The sequence below is a fragment of the Rhinolophus sinicus genome, linkage group LG02, assembly GCF_036562045.2.
Source record: "Rhinolophus sinicus isolate RSC01 linkage group LG02, ASM3656204v1, whole genome shotgun sequence".
NCBI classification, from domain to species: Eukaryota; Metazoa; Chordata; class Mammalia; order Chiroptera; family Rhinolophidae; genus Rhinolophus; species Rhinolophus sinicus.
In genome coordinates this window covers 108156139-108175459 of record NC_133752.1, presented here as the reverse complement: position 1 = coordinate 108175459, position 19321 = coordinate 108156139, and the positions used below count along the sequence as shown (strand labels likewise).

The following is a 19321-nucleotide window of genomic DNA, read 5'->3' as shown; positions in this document are numbered from 1 at the left end:
TTTAGCTTTTACTTCCATTGCCTTTGGAGTCAAGTTCATAAAATGCTCTTTGAACCCAAGGTCCATAAGTTTAGTACCTATGTTTTCTTCTATGCAGTTTATTGTGTCAGGTCTTATGCTTAAGTCTTTGATCCATTTTGAATTAACTTTGGTACATGGTGACAAATAGCAGTCCAGTTTCATTCTTTTGCACGTGGCTATCCAATTCTCCCAGCACCATTTATTGAAGAGGCTGTCTTTGCTCCATTGTATGTTTTTAGCTTCTTTGTCAAAAATTATCTGTCCATATTTATGTGGTTTTACATAATGGGTTCTCAATTCTATTCCATTGGTCTATGTGTCTGTTTTTCTGCCAATACCATGCTGTTTTGATTATTGTGGCCCTGTAGTACAAGCCAAAGTCAGGAAGTGTGATACCTCCATTATTGTTCTTTTTTCTAAAGATTGCTTTGGCTATTCGGGGTCTTTTGTGGTTCCAAACAAATCTGATGATTTTTTGTTCTATTTCTTTAAAATATGTCATTGGGATTTTGATGGGGATTGCATTGAATCTGTATATTGCTTTAGGTAATATGGCCATTTTAACTATGTTGATTCTTCCAATCCATGAGCACGGAATGTCTTTCCATTTCTTTGTGTCTTCTTCAATTTCTTTCAAAATGTCTTATAGTTTTCAGCATATAGGTCTTTCACATCCTTGGTTAAGTTTATTCCTAGGTATTTTATTCTTTTTGCTGCAATTGCAAAAGGAATTGTTTTTGTATTTCTTTTTCTGAGATTTCATTGTTAGTATATAGGAAGGCAATGGACTTTTGTGCGTTGATTTTGTAGCCGGCAACTTTACTGTATTCGTTGATTGTTTCTAATAGCTTTTTGGTGGAGTCTTTAGGGTTTTCTATATATAGCATCATGTCATCTGCAAAGAGTGATAATTTAACTTCTTCATTCCCAATTTGGATGCCTTTTATTTCTTTCTCTTGCCTGATTGCTCTGGCAAGGACTTCCAACACTATGTTGAAAAGCAGAGGTGATAGGGGACATCCCTGTCGTGTTCCTGAACGTAGAGCAAAGGGCTTCAGTTTTTCACCATTTATTATGAAATTAGCAGAGGCCTTGTCATATATGGCCTTTATTATGTTAAGGTATTTTCCTTCTATACCTATTTTATTAAGTGTTTTAATCATAAATGGATGTTGTATCTTGTCAAATGCTTTTTCTGCATCAATTGATATAATCATATGATTTTTGTCCTTTATTTTGTTTATGTGATGTATCACATTGATGGATTTGCAGATGTTGAACCATCCTTGTTCCCCAGGGATGAACCCCACTTGGTCGTGATGAATAATCTTTTTAATGCATTGTTGTATTTGATTTGCTAGAATTTTATTTAGGATTTTTGCGTCTGTATTCATCAGAGATACTGGTCTGTAGTTTTCTTTTTTTGTGCTGTCCTTACCAGGTTTTGGTACCAGGGTAATGTTGGCCTCATAAAATGAGTTAGGGAGTACTGTCCCTTCTTCCATTTTTTGGAAGAGTTTGTGCAGGATTGGTATTAGATCCTCTTTGAAGGTTTGGTAGAATTCACTAGTGAAGCCATCAGGTCCCAGACTTTTGCTTTTGGGAAGGTTTTGGATGACTGATTCAATTTCGTTACTGGTGATCAGTCTGTTCAGTCCTTCCAGCTCCTCATGGCCCAGCCTTGGAAGGCTATATGTTTCTAAGAACTTGTCCATTTCTTCTAGGTTATTGAATTTGGTGGCATATAGTCCTTCATAGTATTCTTGGATGATCCTTTGTATTTTTATGGCGTCCGTTACAACTTCCTCTTTTTCATTTCTGATTTTGTTAGTGTCTTCTCTCTTTTTATCTTAGTAAGTCTAGCCAAGGGTTTGTCAATTTTGTTAATCTTTTCAAAGAACCAGCTCTTTGTCACATTAATTTTTTCTATTGTCTTTTTGTTCTCTATTTCATTTAGTTCTGCTCTAATTTTTATTATTTCCTTTCTTCTGCTGACCTTGGGTTTTACTTGTTCTTCTTTTTCTAGTTCTTTAAGGTGTAACATGAGGTTATTTATTTGGGAGTTTTCTTGTTTCTTGAGATAGGCCTGTAATGAGATAAATTTCCTCTTAAAACTGCTTTCGCTGCATCCCAAAAATTTTGGTAGGATGTATTTTCATTGTCATTTGTTTCTATGTATCTTTTGATCTCTCCTCTAATTTCTTCTTTGACCCAGTCCTTCTTTAAAAGTATGTTGTTTAATCTCCATGTATTTGTGTTTTTCCGCTTTCTTTTTGCAGTTGATATCCAATTTCAAAGCCTTGTGATCAGAGAATATGCATGGTATGATTTCAATCTTCTTAAATTTGTTGAGACTGATTTTATGTCCCAATATATGGTCTATCCTTGAGAATGTTCCATGTACACTAGAAAAGAATGTATAGTCTGATGTTTTAGGATGAAGTGCTCTATAAATGTCAATTATGTCCATTTCATCTAATGTGTCATTTAGGGCTACTATTTCGTTATTTATTTTCTGTTTGGATGATCTATCCATAGCTGTCAATGATGTATTTAAGTCCCCTAGTATAATTGTGTTTTGGTCAATTTCTCCCTTTAGTTCTGTTAGTAGTTGCTTGGTGTATTTCGGTGCTCCCTGATTGGGGGCATAAATATTGATGACTGTTATGTCTTCTTGTTGTACAGACCCCTTCACCATTATGAAATGTCCATCTTTGTCTCTTGTTATCTTTTTCACCTTGAAGTCTGTTTCATCTGATATCATTATGGCTACACCTGATTTTCTCTGGGTACCATTTGCTTGGAGTGTCAATTTCCACCCTTTCACTTTGAGTCTATGCTTGTCCTTGTAGCTGAGATGTGTCTCTTGGAGACAGCATATGGTTGGGTTTAGTTTTTGATCCAATCTGCTACTCTGTGCCTTTTTATTGGTGAGTTCAGTCCATTTACATTTAGGGTGATTATTGATATGTGAGGATTTCCTGTCATTCTATCTTTAGTTTTCTGGTAAGGCTGTGTCTCCATTGTTTCTTTGCCTTTTTGTTGTTGTCTATTATTTCTGTGTGGTGGTATTCTATGATGTTTCCCTCTGTTTCTTCTTTTATTTCAGTATATATTTCAATTCTGGATTTATTTTGAGTGGTTACCCTTAAGTTTATATAAAAGAAAGTTTGATATTTAGAGTATTCCATTTTCTTCAGCACGCTTACTTTCTCCATTCCCATATTCCGGTTCAGGCCTTTACTCTCCCCCTTTTTGAGTTTTGGTTGCCACTAATTGTCCCTGTTGATGGTGGTCGAATAGCCTCCTTTAGTATTTCTTGTAGTGCAGGTCGTGTATTAGAAAATTCCCTCAGCTTCTGTATGTCTGGAAAGGTCTTTATTCCTCCTTCATATCTAAAGGATATCTTTGCTGGATATATTATTCTTGGCTCATGATTTCTCTCTTTCAATAGTTTGAATATTTGGTTCCACTCCCTCCTGGCTTGTAGAGTTTCTGCTAAAAAATCTGATGATAATCTAATGGGCTTTCCTTTGTAAGTTACCGTCTTCGTTTCCTGGCTGCCTTGAGGATTCTTTCTTTGTCGTTGATTTTAGACAGCTTCAATACAATGTGCCTTGGGGAACGCCTGTTGGGATTGAGGTAACTAGGTGTTCTATTTGCTTCTTGGATTCGAGGGTCCAGTTCTGTCCACAAATTTGGGAAGTTCTCATCGACAATTTGTTTGAATATATTCTCTGTTCCCTTCTCTCTTTCTTCTCCTTCTGGTATGCCCATTATTCTTATATTGCTCTTTCTGATGGAGTCAGAAAGTTCTTGTAGAGTTCTTTCATTTCTTTTAAGTCTCAAGTCTCTTTCTTCTTCTATCTGTGTCATTTCCAGGTTTCTATCTTCGATGTCACTGATTCTTTCCTCCATGTGGTCAACTCTACTACCTAAGCTGGTTATTTCATTCTTAATTTCTTCTATTGAGTTCTTAATCTCCAGAAATTCTATTTGGTTCTTTTTTAAAATTTCAATCTCTTTCGTAAACTGCTCATGCTGTTCTTTGATTGAGTTTCTGAGTTCATTTAACTGCCTATCTGTGTTTTCTTGTATCTTGTTGAGTTTTTTCAGAACTGCAATCTTGAATTCTCTGTCATTTAAGTCACATATTTCTGTATCTTTAAGTGCCTTCTCTGGAGATTTTTCTCTTTCTTTCTGAGCTATCTTGTTGCCTTGGTTATTCATGGCGATTACTGGTTTACTATTTCTCTTCCTAGACATCTACAGGAGTGACTTCTGCAACAGGTTGATAGGAAGAGGTCTTTCTTTTGTTTTCCAGTACTTGTTGGCAGAATGTCTTATTATTTCTCCAACTGCAATTTATTTTTCTTCTCCCACACGGTAGTGCTCTTTTCTCTGCACTATTCCTGCTTCTCACACAATGGGGGGATTCCCTGGGAGACGGGCTTCTCCTCTGTTAATAGTTCGTCTAGGTCACAGGGCGCAGTGTCCCGGTGGGTATGCGGAGAGCTTTTGATGTTCCAAAGCTCTTCCAGCTCCTGATTCAGAGCCCGTATGTTTCAGCAGTTCTGTTTACTCCTGCAGGGATCCGCCCAGATAGGTGGGGTCAGGGGTGGGGTGAGTTGTGAGAGGTGGCCCAGAGCAATGGTGGCAACCACCACCACAGCTGGTCCTGCTTCCACGGCTCCCTCCCCTTTGCCGGAACTAGTTGGGCTGTGAATTTGTGTCTGCGGCCCACAGTTCTCAAAACAGCAAATTTTCTGTTGTTTTGATCTGACACTGCTACTGTTTCGCTTTTAGCACCGGGGAGGCGGGGTTGGGCGAGCTCTGGGAGGGGAGGGAGGGGGCGGCTAGTCTCAGTCCCTAAGGCTTCTGTTGTCTGCTCGGCAGTGCGGGCTTAAACCACCGTTTTCAGCCTTTTTCCCTCAGTCTTTTCTCCGAGGTCTCTGCCGTGAGCGTTGGGTTCAGCCGTGTTATATGCTGTCCCCTCAGCCCTGTGGCGCCCTGGCAGAGCCCTTGCAGTCCGATCTCCCACAGCTGCGGTAGTTCCGGGAAGCAGCGAGCTCGGCGCACTGAGCTGGGTCTGCGTCCTGTGCCCGCGCGGCTCCGTGTCCGGGCTTCTCCCTTCCCTCCTCCCCCCACTCGTGCGAATCTCCCACCTGTAGGTGATTTCAGTCGGTAGTGGGCCTCTTCGTCTTGCCTGTCTGCTGTGCAGGGAGTCCTCTGTGGAGTTTTTGTTGTTCGATTCGTTGTAAATTCCAGGGGAGCTTTACAGAGGCTCACCTCACGCCACCATTTTTCCGGAAGTCCCCATGAAATATTTTCTAGTCATTTTTTTCAGCTCATCTAAACCTGTGTGTATTTCACACTTACAGCAACTACAATTGAGACCAGCCAAAATTTTTGTGCTCGACAGCCACCCATGCTTAGGGGCTACTGAGAGCACAGCAGAGGCCAACTATTGTTCCTTTTGTACTGAGTCCTATTTCTGTGGCCGCAGATTACATATCCTGTTTCTCTGAATGTCTAGTGATTGTTTCTCAAGTACCAGATACTGTGGATGGTCCATTGAGGAGACTCTGAATTCTATAATCTTCCTCGGAAGGCTTGTGATTTCTACTTTAGCATTTACTTCAATTACTGGTGACCCTCTTGAGCTTGGGCAGACTTGGAGTCATGTTTTTGATAGTGTGAGTCTGTGGAAATCTACAGCTCCTTCATCTTCCTTGAAGTTGGATCTCTGACTCCTCAACATAGCCGGATGGACATGCTTGCTCAGACCCCAATCTCTGTGCCATGGTCCTAAAATTTCATCCAGGCAGAGAACTTGGAACTGGCAGGCCTGCCTCTTATATTTTCCTGTTGTCAGTGCAGTCTCGCACTGCTTGAGGCCCACAGCCTAATCACTGGTGTCTCCTTTGTTTTTGTGCAGTTCCATAGCTGTTTATAGTGCACGGGTTAGTATGGTACCAGTTACTTCATTATGGCTAGAAGCAGACGTGCTGGCACATTATTCTTATATTTTTATATGTGAAAACTAAAGGAAAGTTTCCCTGTAGCAGACTGCAGTATAACAGTCCTAATTAGATCTTCTCCAGAAACTATGACTCTGGTCAGCAACCAGTCATTTCTCATGAAGAGAATATAAACTTCAAGAATATTTCTTAAAGAGCAGTGGACATGAGTTCTAACAAAAGTTACCAGCAACCAAGGAAAACAGAACGAAAGAAAATGAACCTGAGCCAAGATTCTGTTCAAGCAAATATGCTTATAAATAGGCATTTATAATTGTACAAAACCATCTCGTGTGATATTATCACCAGGACTCCTGAGTGACAGTGTACAAAATGTATTCTACGCTGTACATGAAATGCTAAATAATGAAATGCAAATGTTTCATCAAAAATAACATTTCTAATAATGTTCTTTTATATTTTGCCGATATTTGTACAAGGTTTGTTTTTCTGAAAGTTTTGTCTGGTACAATAATATTTCTAAACATGGAAAAAGCATGTGAAAAAGCACATATATGAATAATCACATTGCTTCTTGCATTTTAAATTCAGCATTTCTCATAAAAGTGGCCCAGAAATATGTCCATCTCTCTGAATTCTGCCTGCTTCCAAAGATTTGGTTAAAAATATTTTAAGTGGGTTTGTTATCCTTGTAAGTCCATTCTGTTTGTTGCACAAACAACACACTCAAAATGAAAACTTCCATATTATAAATTGTGGCAAATTATAACTTTGTATACAAACAGAATTAAACATATTAATTATGCTGATTTTTAAATAGTCCCAAATTACACTGAGACTCAGCATAAAGAAAGGAAAGAGAGTAAGTAAGGAAACTGGCAAAAAGGACTCCCTTTCTTACAAGAGTATTATTTATATTCTTTTTTTATTATATATACTCTTGAGATGAAGAAGAGTTGTTGGATTATTTGTAGATAAAAACCATAATGATAATGGTATACCACACCTAAGATTTGTCTCAGAAAGCTCAGGACTTGAGCCTTTAAAGATGTGTAAAGGTGAATACTTAAGAGTTGTTTGGAGAATTACCACAAATCCGAGGTGACGTGGGTGCTCTATTACCCTCACTGCTTGCAAACACTCCAAAAAATGTTGTATGTCTTCAACTGTTCTTATTGCACCTTAACTTCCTCTTGTGAACAAAACTGGCAGCATTTAAAACTGTTCAAAGTAGTGCACAAGGTAACTTACGAGGTCTGACAATTAAGTTTGCGAACTTGTTGCAATGATGTTGCTAACCTTTTTTGATATCAGAGGGATTATTCATTATGCATTTGTACCAACTGGACAAACAGTTAACCAAGTTGACTATTTGGAAGTGCTGAAAAGCCTGCGTGAAAAAGTTTGATGACCTGAACTTTTCACCAACAATTCATGGCTCTTGCATCACAACAATGCACTAGCTCATACAACACTGTCTGTGAGGGAGTTTTTAGCCAGTAAACAAACAACTGTATTGGAACACCCTCCCTACTCACCCAATCTGGCTCCAAATGACTTCTTTCTTTACTTGAAGATAAAGGAAATATTGAAAGGAAGACATTTTGATGACATTCAGGACATCAAAGGTAATACGACAACAGCTCTGATGGCCATTCCAGAAAAAGAATTCCAACATTGCTTTGAAAGATGGACCAGGTCTGTCATCGGTGCATAGCTTCCCAAGGGTAGTCCTTCAAAGGTGACCATAGTGATATTCAGCAATGTGGTATGCAGCACTTTTTCTAGGGTGAGTTTGCAAACTTAATTATCCAACCTCGTAGGTCTGTAGAAAAGAAACTCAGGTCTGTGTCAACAATGACGTGAATAATGTTAGAGCCAAAATCATAGAGAAAACATCAAGTAGATTCGACTGTCCTTCATGTTTGTAGCAGATACCTGAAGGGTTACCTGTATGCTTCACTTAGGTTTTGAAGGTGATGAGATACAGACTATAATTATTTGGGCAGAGTGAAGTAAAAAATCTTAGGTAGTTCTATTAAGTTCAAGATTGAATAGAAGCAGCAGCAAAACCAGAAATCTAAATGGTCTATCACCTTCAACCACCTAGATCAGGGATCAGCAGGCCTGTGGACCAAACCAGCCCTCTGCCTGTTTGTATAAATAAAGTTTTATTAGCACATTCCCTACAATAGCAGAGTAAGCAGCTGTGACAGACGCCTCATGGCCTGCAGAGACCAAAATACTCTCTGTACTTTACAGAAAAGTTTGATGACCCCAAATTAGGTAACGGCCTAAATTTTTCATTTGGTTTCTTAATGCAACTTTACAATACATCGATATTTTAAAGACTTGAAAATATGTATACACCAGTCTAAGAAGAAGACAAGTTCTACTTCAGTTAGAACTATGGAGGTACACATGCTTCTCCTCTGCTACATGAAGAATTAAGTAAAATTTTGTAATACTTTAAGTCTATCATACTTATGAGTCTCGATGAAAAGTTTCAAATACAGTTTTACACAGATCCATACATAATGATGGTAACTTTCCTTCCAAGTATAAGTTAGAGCACATGTACTGTTTCTGGACTTACGGTTCACAAAACACGAGCCAGAGCACCATGACTTGAAAGCTGGCACTGACTTAGTTCTAAGCACGCTCGCCACTCACCACGCAGGGGCGGCCTGCCGCTCACCTGGAGGCGTGTAGGCGTCCATCGAGGTCTGCACCACCAAGGACCTGCGTTTGGAAGGCATAGGCACTGCCATCTTCCTTTCTTTGTGTTTTGCAAGCGCTGCCTGCACAGCTTCTGTGTGGACATCTAAACAAAAAGAGAGCTCAATTACCCCATTGTTCAGAGACATCCCGAAGGCCCCTTGCCTTTCTCCACTTTCTCTAGTCCTGCGGAATAGTTTCTCCTCCGACAGAAACTGTCACAAGTGGATGGGTGGGGACGGACAGGAGAGAAAGTGTGAAACTGCTAGCCTGGAAGCTCCCCAGAAGACATGCAAATTCACTCACAGACATTCAATTATTCATTTTATTACCCTAAGCTGCATAAATGACAAGTGCTGTCTGCAGGTGGCTCTGTGATTTGTCTTTTCTCAGGGTGAGTGGACCCTGACCTTCAGATGCTTCTCAGTCTCATTTTCAAGCCTCGTAAGTCATTTCACTGCTAAGGGAGGCATGTGCACCTTATAGGCCGTTGGTAATGGCTTCAGCTAACACTCACAGGCACTCAGTTACGGGCCAGTCACTGCTGGCGTTCTGTGTAACTGACCCATGGCATTAACGCCACGACTACATGAGGCCACATCCTCAGGGTGGCGTGGTGGACGATCAGGTGGGGGAGACCTGTGGGTGGAGCCATCACTCTCCACGGGGTGACACAGGCCACAAACGAGCAACTGGGCAGACTTGGAACAGGGAGAACAGACTGCCCGCGAGGCTTCCTTATGAGGCCCAGGGAGCTCTCTCAATGCGAAATCACAGTGGTGAGGATGAACAAGCCGTCTGTCAAGGTGACCATGTCCGGGCAGCTCCAGGCTGCCTTCACACTGCAGCAGGGAAAACAGCCCTAAAGCTGAAACTGGTGGCCAGGGTGGTGCTGGCAGAACGAACATGAACTGGAGCAGGGCACACGTGGTAAGTGACCAGGACACTGGGGTGCTAAGGACGGACGGCGTGAACCCGATTCTGTTTGGTGGGGTTGTTCAGCCACTGTGAAGGCCACAGGAGGACAAGAGTGGATGTGAGAAAGCAGGCAAGGCAGCATCAGGTGATGTGCCAGCCATGCACAGTCTACACGTGTCCACAGAACAGGTGCTCTGAGTCCCCGCCCACAGAGGAGAAACCTCCCAGGTCATCGACCTGCTGAGCGGCACTGCTGTCTCCGCGAGCTGTGCTGCCATCCAGCCGTCCCTGTGACCACTGCCCCTGCTAACATGTTACACCCGGCTGGGCACCACAGCACGGGCCACACGCAGCTGCCATCTCCTGTGATAAAGTCTCGATGGCACACAGCCGCACCCCTTCCTCTGTGCAGACCGGCTGCCTTCCCACTGGAGTAGACTGTAGACGTGAGAGACCATAACGGCCCAGAAAGCTGAACATCGCCCACCTGGCCCCTTACAGAACATCTGCCAGCCTGTCTCACTGCACATCACGTGTCAAATACAGCCAGCCCGTCTCGCTTTATTTTGCTCAGCTTGTGAGCACCACTCTTCTCTCCTCAACTAGACTCAAAGGGCTTTAAGGGAAAAACTGAGTTTCTGAACACCTTTTCTTAAACTCAGGCTAAAAACTGACAAATGAATGACTTGGATTCATGATCCTACATCATTTTTTTTAAATTAAAGAATTTAATAAGATTAACCAAGTCAAGTAAAATATAACTTCAAACCCCACTTGATTGAGAGTGACTTGTAACCATCTTAATGGAAGACTTTTACCTAAATTAAATCCTTCATAAAATGATTTGTTTAATTGGTGACATTTGTAGGAAAGAACCATGACAGCATCAACTGAAAACCCCTGAAGCTAAGAGGGAAGAACAGCTCTGAGCGTCACCTGACTGTGCCTCCCAGAAGGAAATGATTTAGAACAGCAACTAACACCCAAAACTGAAGTCAGAGGCATACATTATGGGATTCAGTGTTTTTTGGCTCTTCATTCCAGTGGTTTTAAGTTATACTGTTGAAGAAGTTGTTAAAATTGAAGTCTACCTACAGACTTCCACGTCTCGGCTCAGTAGCTTTAAGAAAAATATTGTTACTTGTAAGTTTTCTAATTACAAGTTAACCTGTAATTAGCCAAAGAGATGCACGTCAACTAACAACTACTCACCTGATTTCTCACATGGATCTGGGATGTGTTCACCTGATTCAAAAATGACACGTGGGACCAGTGACAAGATGGGCCACGTAAGATGAACCATGTCACTCGTACTTTCTGGCAGCGTCTGGCACCATCAGCAATTTCCATTTGGAAGAAAACCTCAGCATACACACTAACCATGGGGCAATCAGTAAGCTTTTGTGGGACTACCCATAAGATAAATGACCTAGCAAACGAATTCTTTTCAAAAAGGAAACTCTCTGCTGTTTGACCCACAGCAGGCTTTTTGTAGAAATCGACAGGGTATTTGGAAAATTCCAGGAAAATGCAATCAGATTCAGATAGCCACACAAATGGCACATACTAAACACAGCCAGAGAGCGCCTCGGGCGATGGGCGGGGGTCTCAGGCCCCAGGCCCGCAGCAAAGAGAGACCCCCCCCCACCCCCACGCCCACCCCCGACCCTGGGCAGAGGCCAACTGAAGCAGCAGACCACCCGTCTCCTCCTCCTTCTGCAGCACATCAGGGACAATGCCACCCACAGCCACACATGGTCACTTCAGTCACTGCAGATGCATCTGCTACTCTCTCTTCAGCCTTTTCCTCCAAACACCAATTTTCAGGACAGTAACCAAAGCAACAGCAACGGCCCCGAAACGCATGCTTGGCCTAGTGAGAGGCAGGGTGTGCCCTGGGTTTGCATGGCATCGAACCACACACACACACACACACACACACACACACACACACACACACACACGGCCCCTGGTCCTCAGTGCTCAGCGCAGTAATCTGAGCTCTAACATTTACAACAGACACAGGCGACCACAGCGACAACACCTTTCCGTAAACAAAGCTTAGGGGGCCTCACATCTGCTTTGCATGGCGTCTTTCTTCTTTTGCTTCAAACTTGGCATTCTTGGCATTTTCTCCTTATTTCCTAACTGATCATGATTTGGTAATTATAATTAAAATGCTCATCTTAAAAGTTATTTTATTTTTAAAAATGAATGAACAACACCAAAAAGGTATTGAAAGATAGACCTGACCCTATTCTTTGACTTCTCACAATTTATCCACCTACTGTTTCCTCAAAGAAACTTTCAAAGTTTTTCTTTCCATTTGGATCCACGAGCTAAGACCCTGTCTTACTGTCAGGAGGCTCCACGGGGACGCAGCAGCACAGACGTCCCCACTGCTCTGGGAAATGACAACATGGGAGTGCAGGGCAGGTAGTCAGAATGCTGGCTCTGCCACCTACTGGGTGTAAAACACTGAAACATTTTCATCTGTCAGCCTCACATGGACCTCCTGTAAATGGGAACGAAATCACAGCGTCACTGTGGGACGATGTGAGACAAAATATACCAAGCAGTCCTTAGCCACCTGTCCCAGTCACAGCGGCACTCACTGACGACAGTGCCCTCAGTAGCATTCTGAAGCAATGGGCTTGGGCCAGGGGGGCTGATAAGAGGAAAAGGGCAGAGGAAAGGCCTTTTCCAGAAGAAGGGCCTGCAGAAGGGATCTGACGGCAGGTGGTGCCCAGCCCATGCTCACACCTCAGAGCCCAAACTCTCACAGGGAACCCTGACGCCGGTGTCCCAGCCAGGCACACACTGCAGACCAAGGCGTAACCCGGGAACGCTGCCCTATGCCCGGGGGGGGGGGGGGGGTGGTGTTCCGGTGCTGAAGGCCCTGTAGGCACCAGGCCACACTGCCCTCAACCACCCACCACCTCCCGTCTGCATCTTGAAGGGAAATCGCACAGGGCAGTCACTCAGCCAAGCATCCTTGCCCTTCTCAAGACTCCCACATTTTTGACTCCTGGGTCAAACATCTCAATAAGCCCTTGAACAGATACAAGTTCTGAACACTGAACAGAAACCTCCACTTTCCTCTTGGTTTCTTTAAATAGATGGCACTTTCATTCACTCTGGAAGAAACCATATCCTGTAACTCAGCCAACAATGGGATATGTGAAGAATAAAAGTACAAAAAATCACACACCCTCAGCTGCTCAGACAAAGGGTAGACCTGTGAGTATTAATGGGTTTCAATCTAAGAGAAATTGCTGCTTGCCCCTTCCTTTCCATCTCCTGAAGTCAAAAAGCAAGATGTGTTTCCTAGAGCTCACAGCGTCACACGATCTCGACAACAGTTGAAACAAAAGGTGAGTCAATAGAAGAGACTGTTTTTTCCAGGACGCCTCCCTGTGTTGTGACAGCGCAGCAGTCAGGCCACGGTTCAAGCCAGACTTCAGGTTCAAATCCAGTTCCTCTAGGCACCTGGCACCATTACTTAACTTCTCTGTGCCTCAGTTACCTTCTGTGCAGAAAAAGGGAGGAACGGGAGTAGCTGTGCACTGGGGAGGTGGCAGGTCCTATGTGAGCGTATGTGCTGTGGGGTGCGGGGCAGAGCGGGCACGCAGCAGCATGTGCTGCCACTCACATCAGCGCCACGCCTGGCAGAGGGGAGCCAAGTGAGGGACAAACAACGCTGCACCGAAGAGCTAGGTGGGGACCAGCTTTCCCGTGCCATCACTGTCAAGGCCACCGGGCTCCATTCCCCGGGAGCTTCTGCAGCCGCAGCGCTGTGGGGAGCTGTGTAACGGTGACAGTGCAGTGCCAGCAGAAGAAAGGAACAGCATGACACGGCGCATTCCCATGAGCGCTGTCCTGTTCACCACTGGGCACCAGGAGCCATGCCAGTCACCCGGCTGTCACCTTCTTGCTGCTTCAGTTCCATCCCCTCCACCTCTCAGCCTCCAGGAGAAACGTGTAGTCACACAAATGCGTATGCTGTGAGACAGGACAGTGCACAGGAGTTCTGGTTACGACAGCTGATTCACTGTGCACCTACTGTGTGCCTGCCTAGTCCCTCCTGGTTACGACAGCTCATTCACCGAGCACCTAGTGTGTGCCTGCCTAGTCCCTTCTCTCCCAGGAGGCTGTCTCAGGACAAAGACGGGTACCGAACATGATAACAGAATGTCCTAAGAACGAATGCAAGGACACAGGTGGGTGAGTCTGCGGCACACCGTCAGGAGAGGTCTCGACAAGAGGAGACATGCAGCTGAGCCTCCAGACACACGCACACTCCTTCCCACCTCCAATCGGTTTTCCTCTCTTTTTATACCCCTGGTAGCTGCACAGGCACACAGCCTCGCACAGGGTCACTGCCTGGTCTTTGGCCTTGAACTGTTGCTGACAAATAATGAATAATGTCACTGTTCAACCAGTAAATGAATATGGATCAAATGTCCCCTGTGCCAGGCTCTGCTCTAGGCATAAATTATTTCTCCTTTCTTTTTCACCATAAACTCGTCCCATGTTTAACTAATACTTTTAACTCATGCTTCTGTCCTTCATGAGTGATACAGAGGATAGCATTTTATAACAGCTATAAACTAAGTACACCGGAAGTGCACCAACAGTGCATTAGAAAAACAAAGACCAGGGGTTTTGTCCACCCGTGCAGTGAGGGCTGAGAGACTCAAGTGGTGTGAGAGGGAAACTACACGAGTCATTACGTGAAAAGCACCCACCATATGTCGGGTACAAAGCCGACAGGACAGTCACCTTAGCAACATCTCATCAGCATTAGCGTTGTGACCACGTAGAAGCAACGTCAGGCTTTGCTGTGTGTTTTGGAGGCCATATTAAGGGGTAGTTGCCAGCAGTTGCTACTGCTCTCTGTTTTCTAGAATTTCACACAGATGGAGTTGTGTGAAAGTCATCTGTCAAGCCCCTTTCTTGTTAGCATGACGCCTGGAGACTAACCGTGGCACGCCTGCAGCAGTCCCTTTCTCTTCTCTGCACCTCGCCTGTCCAGGCCCTTTGCTCATCCACACCAGCTGCACAGTCGGCCTAAGCGCCATCATGGGGCTGCGGACGCTTTCATTACGACTGAATATAGCTTAGGAGAGCCGCGTCTCTACAGGGCCACGATACTCTGTCCATTACCACAGTGTACCAATCATTTCGGCCTTCTTTAATATAAAATTTTATAGTTTTCACCATAAAAGTCTTGCACGTCTTTTGTTTAAATTTTCATTAGGTTCTTTATAAAGTTTTTGTTGCTACTGACTTTTTAAAATTATATCCTTGCATTTGTTGCTAGGGTATAGAAATGATTGATTTTTATTCAGATTATATTGAGCAATTATACTAATCCCTCATTTTTTCTAATAATCTGTGGATTATTTGGGGGTTTCCATGTAGATAATTATCCTATAATTTTATTTTCTCAGACTATCCTGGTCTATTGTTGACAGAGGCCTCTGTCCTGGAATGTATTGGGAAGGACACCTTTTTTTCTTTCCATTCTCTGAAATTATTGTATAGAATCACACTGGTTAATTTCTAGAAAGTTCAGTATAACTTAAATATAAAACCTTCTGACTCTGGTGTGTTCTTTTTTTTTTTTTTTCCCTAAGGAGGGCTCAGCCCATGTGGGGATCGAACTGGCAACCATGGTGTTATCAGCACCAGGCTCTTACCAACTGCGCGAACCAGCGACCCCTGGTGTATTCTTTATGTTTTCATGAAGTCCAACTTATCAATTTTTTCTTTCATGGATTGTGCTTTTGGTGTTCTATCTAAAAGGTCTACGCCAAACCCAAGGTCACCTAGGTTTTCTCCTATATTATCTCCTGAAAATTTATATAGATTGTTTTACATTTAGGTCTGTGATCCATTTTGAGATAATTTTTGTGAGAGATGTAATATGTGGGTTTAGGTTCATTTTTTTGTCATGTGAATGTCCAATTGTTCTGGTGCTATGTGTTCAAAAGACTCATTTTTCCACTGAATTGCCTTCCTTTGTCAAACATCAGTTGACTATATTTATATGGGTCTATTTCAGGGCTCATATGACCCATTATCTATATGTCTATTCTTTCACCAATACCCCACTGTCCTATTTCTAGTTTTATAGCAGGTCCTGAAGTTGAGTAGTGTCTGTCTTTCGACTTTGTTCTTCTTCTGTATCATGTTGGCTATTTTGGATCTTCTATCTTTCCATATAAACTCTAAAATCAGTGTGTTGATATTCACACAGTAACGTGGGGATTTTGGCTGGGTTGCATTGAATCTATAGATCAAATTGGAAAGAACTGACATCTTGATGATATTGAGTCTTCTTATCCACATACATGGAATCTCTCTCCATGTATTTAGATCTTACGATTGCCTTCATCACTTTTATAGTTTTCCTAATATAGACCTTGTACATTTTTTTTAGAGCTCTACCTAAGTATTTCAAGTTTTGGTGGTAATGTAAATGACACTGTTTTTAAGTTCAAGTTTCATTTGTTTGTTGCTGGTATATAAGAAAGTGACTGGTTTCGGGATATTAACCTTGCTATGTAACCATTTATTAGTTTCAGATTTTTTTCTTCAATCATTGTGATTTTTTACATACATAATCATGTCATCTGTGAATAAAGACAGTTTTGTTTCTCCCTTCCCGATCTGTATACTTTGTTTCCTTTTCTTGTCCTATTGCGTAGCTGGGACTTGCAGTATAACACTGAAGAGTAGCAGGGAGAGGAGACATCCTGGCCATGCTTCTGACCTTAGTGGGAAGTCATTTAGTTTCTCACCACTAAGGAGGATATTAACTGTAGGCTTTTTTCCTTAGATGTTCTTTATCAGTTTGAGGAAGTGCCCCTCTATTCCTAATTTGCTCAGAGTTCTTATCATGAATGAGGTTAGATTTTGTCTAATGCGTTTTCTGCGTCTATTGGTTTTTCTTTTCAGTTGATGTGATGAATTACATTCATTGATTTTCAAATGTTAAACCAGCCTTGCATATCTATCTAGAATAAATCCCACTTGGTAGTAGTGTATAATTATTTTTATCCATTGTTGGATTTGATTTGCTATTATTTTGAGGAATTCTATATTACCTAATATAAACATTTTTATATCTATGTTCAAGAGAGATACTAGTGTGTGGTTTTCCTTTCTTGTGATGCCTTTGTCTCATTTTGGTATTAGGTTAATGCTGGCCTCATACAATAAATTAGAAAGTATACCCTCTGTTTTTATCTACAGGAATAGAATATAAAAAATGGGTATTACTTCTTCCTTAGATATTTGGTAGAATTCACCAGTGAAGCCATCTGGTCCTGGTGATTTGTTTCGGAAGGTTATTAATTATTGATTAAATTTCTTTAATAGACATAAGCCTATTCAGATTGTCTATTTTCTCTTTGTTTTGGCAGACTGTGTCATTCAAGGAATTGGGTCCATTTCATCTAGGTTATCAAATCTGTAGGCATAGTTATTCACAGTATTCCTTTACTATTCTTTTATGGTCAGTGGGATCAGTAGTGATGATTGCCTTTTCATTTCTAATTTTAGTATATGTGCTGCTGAAGCGAGCACAGCCTTTTCATTTCTATATTAGTAATTTGTGTCTTCTCTATTTTTTTCTTAACCTGACTAGAAGTTTATCAATTATATTGATCTTCTCAAAGAAACAGCTTTGGCTTCTTTGATTTTCTCTATTGATTTCTGTGTTTTCAATTTCATTAGTTCTCCTCCAACTTTTGTTTCTTTTCTTCTCTGGATTTACTTTATTTTGCGTTTCCTAAGGTTGAAGCTTAGATTATTTATGTTAGATCTTTCTTCTTTTCTAATATATGCCTCTAAGCAATGCTTTTGCTGCAGCTCACAAATTTTGATCATTTGTATTTTCATTTTCTTTTTAATTCAAGATATTTTTTAAATTTCTCTATGACTTTTTATTTGATCCATGTGTTATTTAGGGTATTTTGTTTTATCTCCAAGTATTCTTTATGTAGATCTGACTATCTGACCTATCCACCTTCAGTCTATTGATGAGCCCATTCTTCATTTCTGTTACAGTGGTGTTTTTTTTTTTTATTTCCAGCATTGCCTTTAGAGTCTTTCTGAGAGTTTCTACTTTTCTGCTTACATTACCCATCCTCAATTTGGGGGCAACTGTTTGCCGAATAACCTCAGTTCTTTGATGGATCAAAGAAGGGTTGTTGATTTCCCATTTCTTAAGCTTTTCTCTTGTTATGGGGAAGGTTTCATGTTTTCACTACATGCTGGAGTAGAAACCTAGTCTTTATCTTCTATTCCATTTTATTCTCTTTATTATTTTTTTTCCTTTCTCCTTTCTGAGGAGTTATTCAATTTTCATTTTCCAATTTTTTAAGTTAAATCACTATTTCTTCAATTTCCAGGATCTCTGCTTACCTAATAAAAATATTTTAAGCTGTCAATTTCTTTCTAAGTACCATTTTGGTGCATCATACAAATTTTGATTAATCAGTTTTTAACCTTAAATACAACAGCCTCTTAACATGTCCCTGCTTTCATCCAGGAACCCACCCCAACTCGACCAATCTGCCCTATATGTTCCTGCTACACTGACATTTCTAAAATGCAAATCTGACTGTGTCATTTTCTGTTTAAGTAACTAGGCACAGGTATCCATCCAGATTGAGTTCATTTTTATTAGTTTTGGACAAGCAGACTTTACTGATCTGTGTTAACTGCATCTCCCACCTTCACCCCCACTCTTACACAAACTTGGTCCTAGAATAGCTTTGTGAAGAAGTTTGTACTGTGTTGGCAATTTCCACATCTGCACTGCCCTGTATAGTAGCCACCTGCCTTAAAATGTGGCTAGTGAAACACAGGAAAAGAAATTTAACTTTTATTTAATTTTAATTAATGTAAATTTAAAAGAAACCATGTGGACTTTGGCCTCCATGTTGGACAGTGCAGCTCTACATGGAGCAAGCCTGCCCTTCACAGGGACTCTTTAGTCGAGTGTGCAGTCTGACTTAGCACATTTTTCTCTCTTACTCTAATGTAACAAAATATGTTATTTCCTGATTTATACTAAAATAAATAAATTAACAAAAAATCGAGCTGTTCAGAGAACACAGGTCACAGAGTCACAGAGTTAGGAACCACATTAATATCAGTAAATTCAAGTTGAGTAGAGAAAGAACCACCTTCTCAATCTAGAAAATTAAACTTTAATGTCAAGGAAGAACCTACTATAGGGTAAATAAACTCTTTAGAAGCAAATGCAGTATTTTCTGTATTTTTGTCTCACCTTCAGGGCACAGCAGAGTACTCAGTACACAAACTTATTTGCACATTTGTTGAGTGAATGAATACTAGGATACAAGTCCGCAGTCTCAGAAACTGAACACTGCCACGAAGCAGATATTAAACTGTTGTCAACAGAAAATCAGTCTCAGGGTGGGTTCAGTTGTAGAAGTTTCTAGTCCATATTATCTCTTAATTAAAAAATAAAAATAAAAAATTACATTTTTACAAGTCTCATAGCAATGGTTCTCGAACTCTTTGACCCAAAGAATGCTTTACACTGTTAAAAATTGTTGAAAACCCTTAAAAGTGTTTGCTTATGGGAGTACTACTTTGACGTTTACTGTATTAGAAAGTAAATTTTAAAACTTTTAAAATACAAG

General features: G+C 41.4%; 1 protein-coding gene across 1 annotated transcript in view; it reads right to left on the bottom strand.

The window, feature by feature from the left end:
• DIP2C (disco interacting protein 2 homolog C) overlaps nt 1–19321 on the bottom strand; it is a 341516-nt gene that overhangs the window by 139417 nt on the left and 182778 nt on the right. The window contains exon 4 of the mRNA XM_074324849.1: nt 8701–8826. Within this exon, the coding sequence (XP_074180950.1) occupies nt 8701–8826 (126 nt within the window). The remainder of the gene's footprint in view (nt 1–8700; nt 8827–19321) is intronic.